Here is a 16281-nt window from a genome sequence, read left to right as displayed (position 1 = left end):
TACCTCAAAGACAGACAACTAAATCAAAAGCATAGAAGACAGCATCTAGCAGTAGACCTAGACATGCATCACAACTTATTTTTTATAAAGATGCAAAAGAAATTCAATGAAAAAAAAAACCATCTCTTCAATACCTGGTGCGGAAACAACTGGATATCCATATGCAAAACAAACAAACGATAACCTATCAACAGACTAAAACAATGCAAATGTCTATGACTATGGAAGAGTTAAATAAATTATGGTACACTGATAAGATGGAAATCTGTGCATCTACAAAAAAAAAATACTGAAGGCAATCCATATGTACCAATACTGAGGCCAGGGGACTCAAATTGTTAACTTAAAAAAAAAAAAGGCAAAGTACAGAAAAGGGTGTTAAGAATCACCTCTTGTTGTAGTAACCTATAATGAAAAAGAATATGAAAATGAATATATGTATGTATATGTATGACTGAACGATTATGCTGTACACCAGAAATTGATACAACATTAAAAACTGACTATACTTAAATAAAAAAATAAATAAATAAAAAACAAATTGCCTTTTGGGTTAAGAGTGGTAAGAATATAAATAAATGTATTTGCTTACACGTACATAAAGAAATGGTTGATAACTCTTCTGAGAAGATGATACATAGAAAACTATCTACTGTCTGACTTTAAAATTTTGTTAACCATATTTAATCGATTCAAACAATTCTTTTTTAATTAGCCTTCAAATGGTAAATGCAAATAAAATTATAATTTAAGAAATTGCTACTTGTTATTACATTTAGGATGCTGCATTCTAACATCTATGCATGTATATTAAGTTAAAAATTGAACAACTCATTATCCCTTCACTACTATGACAGATCAAATTAGACAAAATGAAGAGCTTGTTTAAAGAGCTATGTTAATAAAGTCCTAAAATCAAAGTTATCTTCAAGATTTTATAGACAGAAATGAAATTCTATTATTTTCTACCAAAAAGTGCATTTTCATGGTTGTAGATTTTATTTAAAACTATATAAAAACTAGCCTTCTTCTAAATCAATGAAGCCAAAACACTCCCTTACACCATACACAAAAATAAACTCAAAATGGATCAAAGACTTAAACATAAGACAAGATACAATACACCTCCTAGAAGAAAATATAGGCAAAACATTATCTGACATACATCTCAAAAATGTCCTCCTAGGGCAGTCTACACAAGCAATAGAAATAAAAGCAAGAATAAACAAGTGAGACCTAATGAAACTTACAAGCTTCTGCACAGCAAAGGAAACCAGAAATAAAACAAGAAGAAAACCTACGGAATGGGAGAAAATTTTTGCAAATTAAACTGACAAAGGCTTGATCTCCAGAATATATAAGCAGCTCAAATGACTTAATAAGAAAAAACCAAACAACCCAATCCAAAAATGGGCAGAAGACCTAAATAAGCAATTCTTCAAGGAAGAAATACAAATGATCAATAGGCACATAAAAAAATGTTCAATATCACTAATTATCAGAGAAATGCAAATCAAAACTACAATGAGGTATCACCTCACACCAGTCAGAATGGCCGTCATTCAAAAGTCCACAAATGACAAATGCTGGAGAGGCTGTGGAGAAAAGAGAACCCTCCTACACTGCCGGTGGGAATGCAGTTTGGTGCAGCCACTGTGGAAAACAGTATGGAGATTCCTCAAAAGACTAGGAATAGACTTACCATATGACCCAGGAATCCTGCTCCAAGGCATATATCCAGAAGGAGCCCTACTTCAAAAAGTTACCTGCACCCCAATGTTCATAGCAGCACTATTTACAATAGCCAAGACATGGAAACAGCCTAACTGTCCATCAACAGATGACTGGATAAAGAAGATGTGGTATATTTATACAATGGAATACTATTCAGCCATAAAAAACGACAACATAATGCCATTTGCAGCAACATGGATGTTCCTGGAGAATGTCATTCTAAGTGAAGTAAGCCAGAAAGAGAAAGAAAAACACCATATGAGATTGCTCATATGAGGAATCTTAAAAAATAAATAAATACACAAATAAATACAAAACAGAAACAGACTCATAGACATAGAATACAAACTTGTGGTTGCCAAGGGGACGGGGGGTGGGAAGGGACAGAATGGGATTTCAAAATTTATAAATACTGACAGGCACATGTAGAATAGATAAACAAGATTATACCATATAGCACAGGGAAATATATACAAGACCTTGTGGTAGCTCACAGCGGAAAAAAAAGTGACAATGAATATATGTATGTTCATGTATAACTGAAAAATTGTGCTCTACACTGGAATTTAACACAACATTGTAAAATGACTATAACTCAATAAAAAAATGTTTAAAAAATTAACTGGAAAAAAAAAACTAGCCTTCTTCATAAAAATGATACATACTTCCCTAACAAATGTTTTATCATTTGTAATATCACTATTTCACAACTCCCATTGGCAAAGATAAACATAATAAGGTTGCAGGACTCAAGTTTTATCTTTCTTTAGTTTTTTTCATACATTAATCTCTACAGCAACAACCTGTCAAGTGTAGCTGCTATTCTATAACTGGTGTTACCATGTCTTACCCTTTAGACCGTCTCTGCAATACAATGTGCTTCCCCCTCTGTATTCTACAGCTTTATACTTTGGGAAGAGAAATTGAAAACAAAAAATAAGGGTAAAAAGTGAAAAGGTGGGAAAAGGGAATCTATATTTACAATTCCAAATATTAGAACTGCTTAAAAAAAAAGAATATCCAATGATGATTTCAAAGGGGGGATTATATAAGCATAAAGGAAAAAAAGTAAGAGCATCACGTTTTTCTAGTGAAAGACTACATGAAGAGTTGCTCTACATAACCACTTTAACTCCCTTAAGGACAGTTTTCTAAGCATTTCTAAGTAGCACTGAGTTAAACTAATAAAACTACACCAAGACACAGTTTCTTAAATGCTGAACTTTAAATTATGACAACACAAGCTGTCAAATTCATTTTTTTTAAAACAAATGCAAACTGAAACAATTTGGCTTCTCCCCAACGTTGACACTGTATAATAATTTAGAAAATATTTCTATGAGAGTACATAGCTCCAATAGCAGATTTCCACTAAGGGTGTAGCCCATTTTAAGTATTAACATTATCCTCACCCCACCGACTGGGCAGGGCAGAGGAGTGCACAGGCTCTTGTAGGCACCCCTGTAATATTCCTGCTGCCAAAACAAACACAAAAGGCAAACAGTGAACTGTGGGAAGACCATGGCACCAGTCGCATGCCAAGAAGGCATTTATGCAAAATATTAAAGAAAGTAGAAGGATAACTTGGTAGACAAAAAAAGATAGGCATTCAACAGTGCTGAGATTACTGCTAAAATTATATCCAAGAGCTAATACCAAATTGAGTGGACTTGAGCAGAAGCAGTTAAAATACAACAAAAACTTACATCATCTAACATGTGAGATTATACTAGAAAAAAGTTTAAAACTTTTGTAATTGTTTATGTTGCTTTATCTCCTGTATTATTCAATCATAACCACCCCTCCTCCAAAACATAATAATTCCATGGTGGTACATCTTTACTGTCAAATACAATGCAGCAGTTAAAAAATGGTAGCAAATCTCTTTGCAGGACATGGAAATATCTCCAAGTCATATTGTTAAGTGAAATAGTAAGTCCCATACTAAATAATAATATTTAGCATGATGCATTTTAAGTGTCAAAACAACAAAGATAAATAAAAGACCTTCCATGTATATGTATGTGTGTGTATATATATATGTAAATTAATTGTTTAAATAAGACTATGTACCAAACACTATTGACCTTTAGAAGGCCTAATAGGTGATTTTCACTCTATATAATTCTATATTGTTTACAGCTTTTTAAAAAACATAATATGAACCAACAGCCATGAATCAAAAACTATTATGAGAAATAAGAAAGCAACCCAGTTTATGTTTCCACCACTAAGAATCTTACTAAAATAAAACAGATAAACAAGGACCTAACGTATAATACAGGGAACTATATTCAATATCTTGTAATAACCTATAATGGAAAAGAATCTGAAAAAGAATATATATACACACACATATATACACATATACATACATATATACACTCATCTATATACATACACATATACACACATGTGTGTTTACACACACACATACAAAAATCACTTTGCTGTACTACCTGAAACTAACACAACATTGTAAATCAACTATACTTCAATTAAAAAAAAAAAGCCTTACTAAAGAGCAGATCAGGGAATTATTCATATTTGTCCAAAATAGCACTATATTCAATTCAAGTAATTTCTGGAAAAACCAAGACAAGAGGGCAGCAAAATGTCATTCATAATCCTTTTGCAAGCTGAATTCTGATACATTGTGAAGTGCTAATTAGAAAACTTTACCTTTCTTGAAGCATGGATGTCAAAAAATGGCTTATTTCTGACGCTAAATGGTTCCTGTGTTTTGTCAATGAGCCCCGACTTCATTTTTTCATGTCGAGGATTTATTATTTCTCGTTCTATACACTGTAGACGAATATTAAAATCACAATCTCCAACCGGCTGTGCCTGAATTAAACAAAACAATTATTTAAATTTCAACACTAAAAACTATTTTCTCAGCGTAATTATCAAAGCTGTCACACTGTACATAGCAGTCTATGTAAATAGCATCTTTTGGAGCTGCCCAGTACAAAGCCTGCACAACCACACATGCCAGCCCTGATAACTGATCCAAAGTTTTCACATCTGAATTAAAGTGTTAATATATTCGCTAATCATTTTTATTATTTTTATGAATTAGTAATCCTCTAATGAAAACTAAAATCCAGGGGGGTAGGTATAGCTCAGTAGTGGTAGAGTGCATGTATAGCATGCACAAGGTCCTAGGTTCAGTCCCCAGTACCTCCAGTAAAAAAAAAAAACAACTAAACCCTAAGATTCATGTAGTTCAGGCAAGTACAAGGAAACAATACACAAAAATAAGCAACAAAGTCACCTATGATATTTTTTGTTGTTTAAAGTGTTAACACTTCACAGGCATCAAGAAGCAGAAGATATCTATTAGACAAATACATTCTCAAACTCCGAAAACTAATATAGAACAAGGTTTATGTAATATATTTAATTACACAGTTATAGAGAAAGTTCTCTTCTCCCCCATATGTATATATACAGTATATACATTATGATATACATATACAGCATATATATGGTTTGAACCATGACATAAAAAGCACATGTATGCTTTTGTATGAGTTGAGGGTAGGGGCTTGCCCTCTCCCAATAGTATATACAAATATAGCTATAACACATCATCTGGGTGACATTAATGGTCCAGGTTAGCAGCTTCACCTCAATAGCATATCAAGTAACCTCTTCTTTACCCTACAACTGGATACCCTTCCATGTATTTTCCCCATCTTTTCTGTCTTCTTCCTCTTCTCTAATCTATATTACTCAACCCAACATTTACCCAACCTAATGTTTACAAAGGGGTGGTAACATTTGCTTAATCTGTGAACAATAAATATGCCTCAAGGATGACTTTTTCTCAGCTTTGGAAGCATGACAATTTTGATACTTGGCAAAGAATAAAGAGCAAGACAAAGTGAGCAAAAGCTCGGTATGAGGCAGAAAATGTTCCCTTTACATAAAGACATACAACTGTTTGTAAAGGGTATTTATCGAGGAAATGCTAGTTAGTAAATAACCACACAGTCCATGCACAATCTTTTCCATGTCACCTATGTCATTAACAAGGTTGAAAACCTAAAATGTGAGGCTTATTTATTAGATGAATTCAGACCCCTATAAAATTAAAGTGAAACAAGAAAGCCCTCTTATTTTTTTTTTAAGAAATAAAATTAAAAGTCTAGTAACTGTTTAAAAATAGGTAAGTAATCTAAATTCCCTCCTGGATACTTTCCACATTAAAATATACATAAACTCACCAAAACAAGAATAGATTGAAAGTAAGTTCACCTTCACATCTCTGCTGCCTATCATAAAGGAAGTTCCTGAGAGATAGGTGTTGAATCACTGAGAACAGACTACAGGAAGCACTCAGTAACTACTGATGAACAGGCCTCCCTGTTTTGAGTTCTTTCTCACTTCAAAACACTATCTACGCTACCAGTGGAGTTCTTCAAAACAATAAAGGTATGATCATATCATCACCATAACTAAAACCCTTCAATAGTGTCCTATTATGTACAGAACTAAGTTAAAATGCCTTGTTCAAGTAATCTGGCTGCCTACCCACCAATCCATTCTCATTTCCTGCTATGTCTCACATCTCACCACACATCAAGTACACTAACAACCATCCAACATTCCTGACCTCTAAGACTCAATCCTTCAAAATTAATTTGTGTCACTTCCTTTGTCTGCAATTCCGTGTTTCAATGACTCAACTATACCCACGGTAAGCTGGAAAACTCTCTAGTACCTCTCATATATTTCTGTATCTCTCATATATCTTTGATACTATACTGAAAGTACTATTATAACTATTTCTTTACATTCACATTCTCATTCATAAGACCAGTGGTCTGCAATTTTCTTTTGATTTTGTATCCAATCTAAACACATATCCTAACAATTGTATATAATACATGCATATTAATTTTAATAAATTGCATACATGTACAACTCTATAATGTTATAAAGCAGACAAAAATTAAATAATAGATTAAGAATAAACAGAAGTTCTCCTATTTTCTTCCTAAATCCCAGTGAACTGTTGTGGAACTGTTGTCCTTCTTTGGAGGTCAATCAACTAAATTATGAACTCCCTGAAGGCAAGAAATTATGTCCTACTCATCTGTGTATACTCAATACCTAGAATAATACTTGACACATAAAAAAATTATCAGTGAAATTCTTGCTGGACAAAATAATAAATTAAGGAACTTAAAAGTTTTAAACTACCATTTCAAAAAAAATTTTCTAATAGTGACCTTGACTTGGTGATTCAAAATAAACAAAGTAGTTAACTATCAATGAAAGCTCCATAGTAAATTTAAAAATTAAATTACATGACACTTTCAATTACAAATATACTTTAACATCAGAAAAAAATGTGACCTGGGAGGAGGGAATAGCTCAAGTGATAGAGCGCATGCTTACACACATGGTCCTGGGTTCAATCCCCAGAACTTCCTCAAAAAAAATAAGTAAGAAACCTAATGATCTCCTCTCCCAAAAAAGTAAATTAAAAAAATTAAAAAGAAAAAAATGTGACTTTAACGTCAATGAAATATGGTAGCAGGCACTCAATAAATACTTATTGAATGAATCATTGTAGACCTAGAGATAAGCATAAATGAATCATTTTTACAGCAATATGTTGATGAATTTCCTAAAGAAGACACAAAAGCACAAACTTTAGGATCTAGTGAGTTTGATTTTACTAAAATGAAAAACAACTGTGCATCAACAGATAATAATTTGGAAAAGATATTGTTTGCCAGATACATAACTAAGGAAGGATTAGAATCCAGAAAAGAAAGCTATTAGCAGATTACTTGGATCTGCAATTAAATCACAAAAGAAAAATCCAAACAAGTTCATAAACATGAAATATGCTTAACTTCATTAGTAGTCATGGAAAAGCAAATTAAAACAATCCAACTGGCAAAAAATTTTAAGTCTGATAATACCAACTGTGGTAAAGTGGCACAACTACTTCTGAGGGAAATTTAGCAACACAGCAAAATAGCTGAAGTTGCCAGTTTAATCAGAATCCTCATGATGTAGAGATGAGGAACTGAACTTTTTAAAACATTTCCCAGGTGATCACTTCCCAGGAATGAGGACTGTCCTAGAGAAACTTGGACACATATGCACAACAAAAAGTATATAAAATTGTTCTAGGGGCATGGGTATAGCTCAGTGGTAGAGCACATACTTAGTATACACAAGGTCTTGGGTTCAATCTCCAGTACCTCCACTAAAAAGAAAAAGAAAGAAAGGAAAAAAAAGAAAAAAGTTGCTCCATACAATAATAGTATAACAGCAGCAAAATATGGAAACCCAAATATCCATCAAAGGGAAAAAAGATAAATTCTGTAAATTTATACAATGTAATATTCAATAGTAATTACAGTGAATGAACTAAACACATGTATTAACACAAATAAATCTCAACAAAATCAGGTGTAGCAAATGTTAGGTACCATAGTATAGTACAACGATATATATATAATCTGGAAACCTTGCAAAAGAAGATCACATATTTTTCATAGATCTACACCTAGCTGGTAAAGATATTAAAAACATTCCTGGGAATAACAAACACCAAATTCAGGGTAGAAGCTGCTTCTGGATAAAGGGTCAAGAATAGGATAAGAGAGGTGTGCACAAGAAATTTCTACTGAATCTGCAGTGACCTATTTCTTATTAAAAAGACAGTGGAGTAAAAATGACACACTGTTAAACTTCAACAAATCTGGAAGTCAGTACATGAGTATTCCTTATGTTATTCTCTATATTTTTTGTGTATGCTAAAATTTTTCATATTTTTTTAAAGAATTAGAAAACTGTTGTCTAAGACAAAGTTCCCAGGCTGAGATGTGAGCTTGCACTGAACAGTATTAAAGTAGAGCTCATTATGAAGAGGCAAAGGAGACAGCGCGCCCCCCTTCTCAAAGAAACAAGGCCACCCCACCCTTTATGTCTCGTTACAAGCCAATGAACATTATTCCAGATCTGTGATAAAGAATAAGTCAATTCTGGAATGCACTGCTTTTGGGGAATATAGTTCCCACAAAGAGAACAAAATTAAAATTTGATGGTTTCTGACCTTGAGTTTCTTAAATTCGAAACTCTGAAATATAACAAAAAAGTGAGATATGTACATGGAAAGTATCCAGTAAAAAGTAATCTGGATTAATGCAATCCTGAATGTTAATACTGCAATTTAAAATGTATATCCCCAAAAAGAGATTTTTTTTTAAATTTTGTTATAAATTTTCAAAACCTTAAAATTTAACACTTCTAATCCCAGAAATCTTAACTGCTTTCAGTCTGTTTGAATACTAAGTAACTGTGCAGTTTGAATAACATATGTCTAGAGGAACGATTATATCTTTTCATGGATATACATACAATATTGAAAAAACTTCCTGCATTTATTTACAGAAGCCATCTTGTACTGTCGAAATAATTTAGACATTTATACTATAATTAAACATTAACAGGCAGACTCTTGGTGAGTCTAAAATTGTAGGAAAGGGTAGAGAATATAATTCCTATTTTTTATATCTATTTACAACAGGCAAGTTTATATCCTGTTTTTAAGTTTCCTGCTTGTACTCATTAATAACATATTTGTACCTCCATGTTATACTGTCAACACTCATGGTTTTTGGGTCTTTTTTAAGTGATAAACAGTAATAAAATCTTGAGACTTTTTTTAATTGAGTACAGGATAACTAACACAGAGAATTTTTCCATTTTACAAAATGCTGTATTATTTTATCACAATTTAACTGTTTTTCTTTACTCACTTGAGGTTCCTAAAGAATCCAAAGACAAAGAAATGTGCAAAATATTAGGCAATAAAGAGAAAAGAAAAGGAGATGTAAAAGTATCAAGTAACTTGAAAGAGTCATCATTTTTCTTTCCTACTATTTCTAAGGCAGTAACACTTTTTATTTGTTAAAAACCAATTACCTTGGTGACAATTTTTATTTTATAAGTCATAAAAGGTACTTACATTGAATTTAATTATGTCATATATCAAGTATCTAGGAACGGCCTGTCCATTTACTCTGTCAATAATCATTTCCTTGAAAGAGAAAAGAGGGTAAGTTTATTCATACGTTGATAGCAATTTCTTTAGCATGATTAAAATATAACATTCATACAGAAAGCACATAAATTGTAAATATACAACTTGATGAAATTTCAAAGTAAACATACCCACATTCAGATCAAATCAACAGACTGTCAGCACCCCCAAAAATCCCCATCATGAATTTATTCTCTATGGCGATAAAATCATACCATAATATCTCCTTATTTTTTTTATATTTGAATTACTATGATACATTTTATGTTTGAATTACTAAGCAACTATCAGGATGAAGGGACTACAGTTTTTAAATTCCAAGTATCAGGAACATTTTAAAAATTAATTTTGTTAAATCATTATTGCTTCAAGTTTTGTTATATGCCAATTGCTTTAATTATAAAATCCATAGGTATAAACGGTGCCCTTATTATAGATAAAACTCCCACGTGACCCACATGGTCTTTCTTAGTTCCCTATCACTCTACTACAAACAAAGGGAACAGGACAAGAGAGTATGATATATCACAGCCATTAAGTGAAAAAAAACTTAAATTCTGCACTCTGACAGAAAAGAGATAAAGGACACTAAAGGATGATTACATATAAAACGTATTATTTTATAAAATTTTAATTCTTAATAATAGGTTTATACCTAAAATTATTTTTCTTTCCTCATATTCTTCCTAGAAAACCAAGCAGTATTCTGTTAACCAGTTTCATGACAGAATATCCATACATAACCATCTAAAATTACAAAGAACACACTGATTTAGGACAAATAATTTAATAGTTAAGAAACTATTACCCATGGATTTCTTTCTCAAACATATATTCATTAAGCTATAGACATTTATTTATGGTTATCATCTTGAATCCAACACATGATATAAATCACTTGTTATTTTAAACTGTTTACTGACGCAAACTCAGTGGTTATTCTTGTCTTCATTTTCCCCCCTCTTCTGATGAAGAGTAATTAAAATAGCAGAACACTCTTTCTGCCTGAAATAAAGGCTAAAGGACTCCATACTGAATTGGAGAAATAATCTGAGCACTATTGGAGTAAAGTATGGCTTCCAACTAGCTGAAGAAAACAATCACCCAAAGAGAACAGACCCCAGAGATTCTAACAAAGACCCCATACCTAGGCTGCATTCTTCCCAACAACCTCCTCACCACAATGTCTCCCTTCCCTACAGCTGCCACTATCACCCTAGGTTACAGAAAAAAAGTAGGTAAACATAAACTACCTAAGTCTAAAATTTAGTTAAGAAAACTGGACTGCAGTATTGGTGGGACTATAAAATGGGACAACCACTATGGGAGAAGTACAATAGTTCTCTCAAAAAAAACAACAATAAAACTACCACAGGACCCAGTAATCCCACTTCTAGGTATATAGCCAAAAGAATTAAAATCAATATCCTGAAGAGATATTTGTACAGCCATGTTGATAGCAGCATTATTCCAATAGCTAAGAGGTAGAAGCAACCCAAATGTCCATCAACAGATAAATGGATAAATAAATATGGCATACACATATAGCAGACTATTACTCAACCTTGAAAAGGAAGGAAATCTATCACGTGCTGTAACATGGATAAACCTTGAGGACATTATACTAAGTGAAATAAGCCAGTAACAAAAAGACAAGTACTATATGATTTCAGTTACATGAGGTATCTACAGTAGTTAAATTCAAAGAAATAGAAACTAGAATGGTGGTTGCCACAGGCTAGGGGTAGTGGGGAGCTGTTTAACTGGTATAGAGTTTAAGTTTTACAGAACAAAAAAGTTCCAGAGATCTCCTGCACAACAATGTGCATATAGTTACCACTGGACTGTATCCCTAAAATTGGTTAAGATAGTAAGTTTTATGTTATGTAGTTTTTACCACACTTACAAATAAAAATTAAAAATAAATAAATAAAATCTAGTTAAGAAGTGTAAAACACATTTTCTCTTCTGACCAAACTGGAGAAACAGGACCTAGATTTACCCTCCTGCCTGAAACAACCAAAGATGTGGACAAAATACATGAAGAAATCATCTTCAAGGTACTGGACATCCAGCAACAAAGGACAGTAACCCCTGCAAGACAGTAAATGAACTATATGAGCCCTACAATTGTCCCAGCTTATTGGTCGAGGAGAGTTTCCAGGCTTCAATGCAGGTAGGGGGATCTCAGTAGTCCCTGTAGAGCCAGTCTCCCTGAATTGAGAACACAAAACAGATTGTCTGGGGGGACCAATGAGGAAGGAGTTTTCAGTACAGAGTATGAGAGAGGGGGAGAAAGGGTGAGGAAGGGAGGAAGGAAGAGAGAGAGAGAGGGAGGGAAGGAGGGAAGGGGAAGGAGAGAGAGAGAGAGGGAGAGAGAGGGAGGGAGGGAGGGGGGGAGAGAGAGAGAGAGAGAGAGAGAGAGAGAGAGAGAGAGAGAGAGAGAGAGAGAGGTGGCTGCCCAGAGAAAGAACTCCAGAGATCTGCAGATAGACCCCCGTGAATATTCAGCAGAGTATGCATATAAGGAAGCCATTTAGGGCCAGGCAAAGAAGCACCCTCAAAATCTTAGAAAGACCCAAGAAGGTTGGCAACAATGCCTGTTCCCACTAGCCAGATTAGAAACTCTCATAACTCACAGGGCACTGAGTACTTAGAAAGCTCTTGTTTCAGTAGTGGAGAGTAATTATCCCTAGACTAAAGACTGCTCTAGTCCATCCAGTAAATCTTTAAAACAAGACTCAAAAGCTGCAAGTAAATTAACTGCATGTCAGAACAAAGATCAAAAATATTAATAGAAATACAAAAATATCAAGCCCTCAACAAGGTAAAATTCAAAATGTCTGGCATCCAATCAAAAATTATCAGGTATGTAAAGAGGCAAAAATATACAACCTATAAAGAGGAGAAAAATCAATCAAAATAGGCCTAAACCTGTGAGAGATGTTAGAGACAGCAGCCAAGAATATGAGGATGGCTTATTATAACAGTATTCCATACATTCAAAAAGGTAAGTAAGGGCAAAGAAGACATAAAAAAGGCTAAAAATGAATTTCCAGAGGTGAAAAATACCATGGTTGAGATGAACAGCAATTTAGACACTGCAGAAGAAAATATCAGTGAACTTGAAGACAAAGGAATAGAAACTATCCAAAAAGAAACACAGAAAGGTTGTTTTGTTTTAATGAAAACATTAGTAATTAAATCTTCAAAGGGAGGAAGGGTAGAAATGCACAAAAAAAGGTCTACTTTTGATGAAAATTGTACACCCACATTTAAAAGATGCTCAACAAACCCTAAGCATAAGAAACCTGAAGAAAACTACACCAAGGCACATCAATTGTCTATCCCTCAGGAACTTGTCAGAAATTCTTCCACCATCTTTTGGCACCAAATATTGCTATGGAGAAACCTGAAGCTTAAATCCTTCATTATGGGCCCTCCCCCAACAAAGAAAAGAAAGAAAAAAAAATTCCTGCATGCTTGACTTTCCTATCCTCTGTACTTTTCTATATTCCATTCCCTTTGGTTGAAGTCCACAGGCATCCAGTGTTCTGCCTATCTATCCAGTATTTCCTGAACCCAAACCATAATACACATTCTTAATTCCTGCAGAAGTTAAGTACATAGTCCCTATCTTCAAGGGACTTTGTTGCAGGAAGAGAGGAAAATATGTAAGTAGCTAGGTCCAAGGAAAAGTTATAGTTTTAATGATAGATGGCCATATATATAGAATGACCATGTAGCTTATTGTCTAAACCAGGATACTTTTAAGAGTGAAATAGATTACTATTAATAACTGTACTAAGACAAAGTATACACCTATACTATTCCAGCCAAATAAGGACATATGGAATAAACTTATGGAGAAGGAATAGCTATTTCCACTTGAAGAGTAAGAGAAAGGTTTGAAAATAAGGTGAATGATCCATTAGTTGAATCCTGGAAAACATGGTAGATATTTTCTAGGATTGTGGATGAGCCAAATGGTATTAAAAAGGCATGAAAAAAGTGGTAAGCTGTCCAAAGCTCAGTATAGGTGGAATTTATGGTTCAAGGGCTCACAGTCAAAGATGATGCTAAAGACTTACACATGGCCCATAGCAGGGAGGGATAAATTACGAATTTGGGATTAACAGATACATGCTACTATATATAAAATAGATAAACAACAAGGACCTACTGTATAGCACAGGGAACTTTATTCAATAGCTTGTAATAACATATAGTAGAAAAGATCCAAAAAAGAATGTGTATATGTGTGTGTGTGTGCAAAACTGAATCACTTTGCTCTATGCCTGAAACATTGCACAGTAACAAAGGAAGGAAGGAGGGAAGGAAGGAAGACAGAGAGACTGACTTAGGCATGACCCACCCCGGATATAAGGAATATTATGCTGAGTAGTCTTTCATGCTTTGGACAATGGAGAACCACTGAAGGGTTTTTAATAAGAGGAAGTAATTAACTGCCCTCTGGAAAACCTGTGGGCCTTCAAAGCTCATCTCAAAGGTAGTTCATTCCTTGAAATCCTTTCAGATAAGGCCCACTTGATTCTAATTATCATAGTCCATCTGGGTGATCACATGTTCCAGAATTAGCAATGATGGTTACACAAGTTTGTGAATACTAAAAAACACTGAATTAGTCACCTTAAAATGGTGAATTATATTTCAATTTTTTAAATAAGATCAAAATTAAAAAACCCTAAAATCAGTTCTTCAGATTGAAAGGAAATGATGGAATTGCAGATATACAGCATATACTGAATGTCAGCTATGTACATGTTGATTATATGCATTCTATAAATGTATGTGCAACAAAATGACTAAAAGGAAATACATCAAAATGTTAAAATGTAATCTCTTCTTGACATCTGTATTTTATAACATACAGGCTTTCTAAAATTTTAACAATAAGCATGCATATTCCTTTAAAAAAATTAATAGTTGAAAAGACATGACATTTTTCCAAAATTTCTGCTATTAACTTTAATGATTAACTGTTATATCCTCCTTTTAGCCTCAGTGTGAAATTGATTGAATTTTCACTAATTTGTTCCAAGTGAATAAATGCCGTATTTCTTAACTCCTATCTTCCACATTTTGTGGGTCAAAAAACATAATTTAGAGAGCAAAACAAAAGCTTCAATGCTCACATCTGACAGCCAGACAATTAGGTAGTTTGAGTTATTCTTGGATTTGGAATTTTACAAAAACAATTTGCAAATGAAAATGTAGAAGAAACAGGAAACTACAGAGAACTGTTTTAATTAACTAACTGAAAAAACAGATATGGCAACTATAATTCTGGTCCAAGTAAACTGACATCATGAATCATATTGCTATTTTAAAACCTCTTAAGAGTCTATTATGTTGCTCTCAGTTATCCAGGTTTGGGGTGAAAATAATAGTATTGCTAAGTGAAATCTGCAGATGGTTAAATATCTTATTTTTAAGCATTATTTCCTACCTGGAATGCCCTCAGCCCAGGTCCAACAAAAATCTAAAGAAATCTTCCCATATCTAATGACAACTCCTCTATAAAACATCTTCAGTTCCTAACTAACTAGATGTAATTTATTTCTCCTCTAAACCACCAAAGGACTTGTTTTAAATACCATCCCTCAGGTTACTGTTTTATTCACTACCTATCATTCTCCACGACTAGGCAACGAAGTGAACGTCTCAAGAGTGATGCGTTCTCCTCAATCTTCTAGGCAATGCCTGCACTTTTGGCACAGCACATGATAGAAATGATAAACTACACTAAACTTTGGCAAATGCTATTACTTAAGAATCTTTTTCTTCCTTTTATTTTATTAATTACAATGCTTTAAAAAAAAAACTGTCTTAAATAAAATGAAGGTAACAAAAATCAGAACAAATGTTCTTGCTGTTCCCATGAACTACCTACCAGAGCTGCTGTACTGGCTATGCAGTTAACCTAAAGCACAACTCCAGGGGTGCCAGTCACAACAACTACAGTGAGAATGGACTACAGTGGACTATCTCTCCAACCTTATGCAGTGGCTCCATCAACCACAAGGGGGTGTGTGTGTGCACACATAGCAGGCACCTACACACACACACAAACACACCCAAATATTTAAAAGTTTACATATATAAAAAGTTTACAAAATGATATTTTACTACACACACTGTCACAGGAAAAAATTTACTAGTAGCCCCTAGTATAGATAACTCTTTGTGACTTGATCATTACTCTGCTCAGTCTCTGTTTGCCAATCAGTCTCATTCAACTATACTACCTTCTTTCCTCTTTCTACTCTCTAGTACCTGGCTGGCTATAGTCTTCCCCTCTACCTGGACTTCTGTCATCACTCATTATGATCCATCTAAACTTTTCCTTGAGTTCATTTCCACTGCTCTTCTCCACACAACCTCAAACTCACTCTCTCTAGGCCACATCCTGAACCTTCTCATCCCCCAAAACTATACCTCAGAAGTGACTA

General features: G+C 33.8%; 1 protein-coding gene across 5 annotated transcripts in view; it reads right to left on the bottom strand.

Annotated features, from left to right (window-relative positions):
* RNGTT (RNA guanylyltransferase and 5'-phosphatase) overlaps positions 1-16281 on the bottom strand; it is a 264604-nt gene that overhangs the window by 116181 nt on the left and 132142 nt on the right. For all 5 annotated transcript variants that reach the window (XR_012508732.1, XM_010948946.3, XM_074368638.1 and 2 more), the window contains exons 10-11: positions 9734-9805; positions 4417-4581 (exon numbers count right to left, since the gene is read on the bottom strand). Coding sequence is in view for 4 of the 5 variants with exons in the window: in XM_010948946.3 (XP_010947248.1) it covers positions 4417-4581; positions 9734-9805 (237 nt within the window). In the remaining variant the exon portion in view is untranslated. The remainder of the gene's footprint in view (positions 1-4416; positions 4582-9733; positions 9806-16281) is intronic.

Source organism: Camelus bactrianus, chromosome 8 (assembly GCF_048773025.1).
Source record: "Camelus bactrianus isolate YW-2024 breed Bactrian camel chromosome 8, ASM4877302v1, whole genome shotgun sequence".
Classification (NCBI taxonomy): domain Eukaryota; kingdom Metazoa; phylum Chordata; class Mammalia; order Artiodactyla; family Camelidae; genus Camelus; species Camelus bactrianus.
The sequence above is the reverse complement of the archived record's forward strand: the minus strand, read 5'-3'. Positions and strand labels throughout refer to the sequence as shown.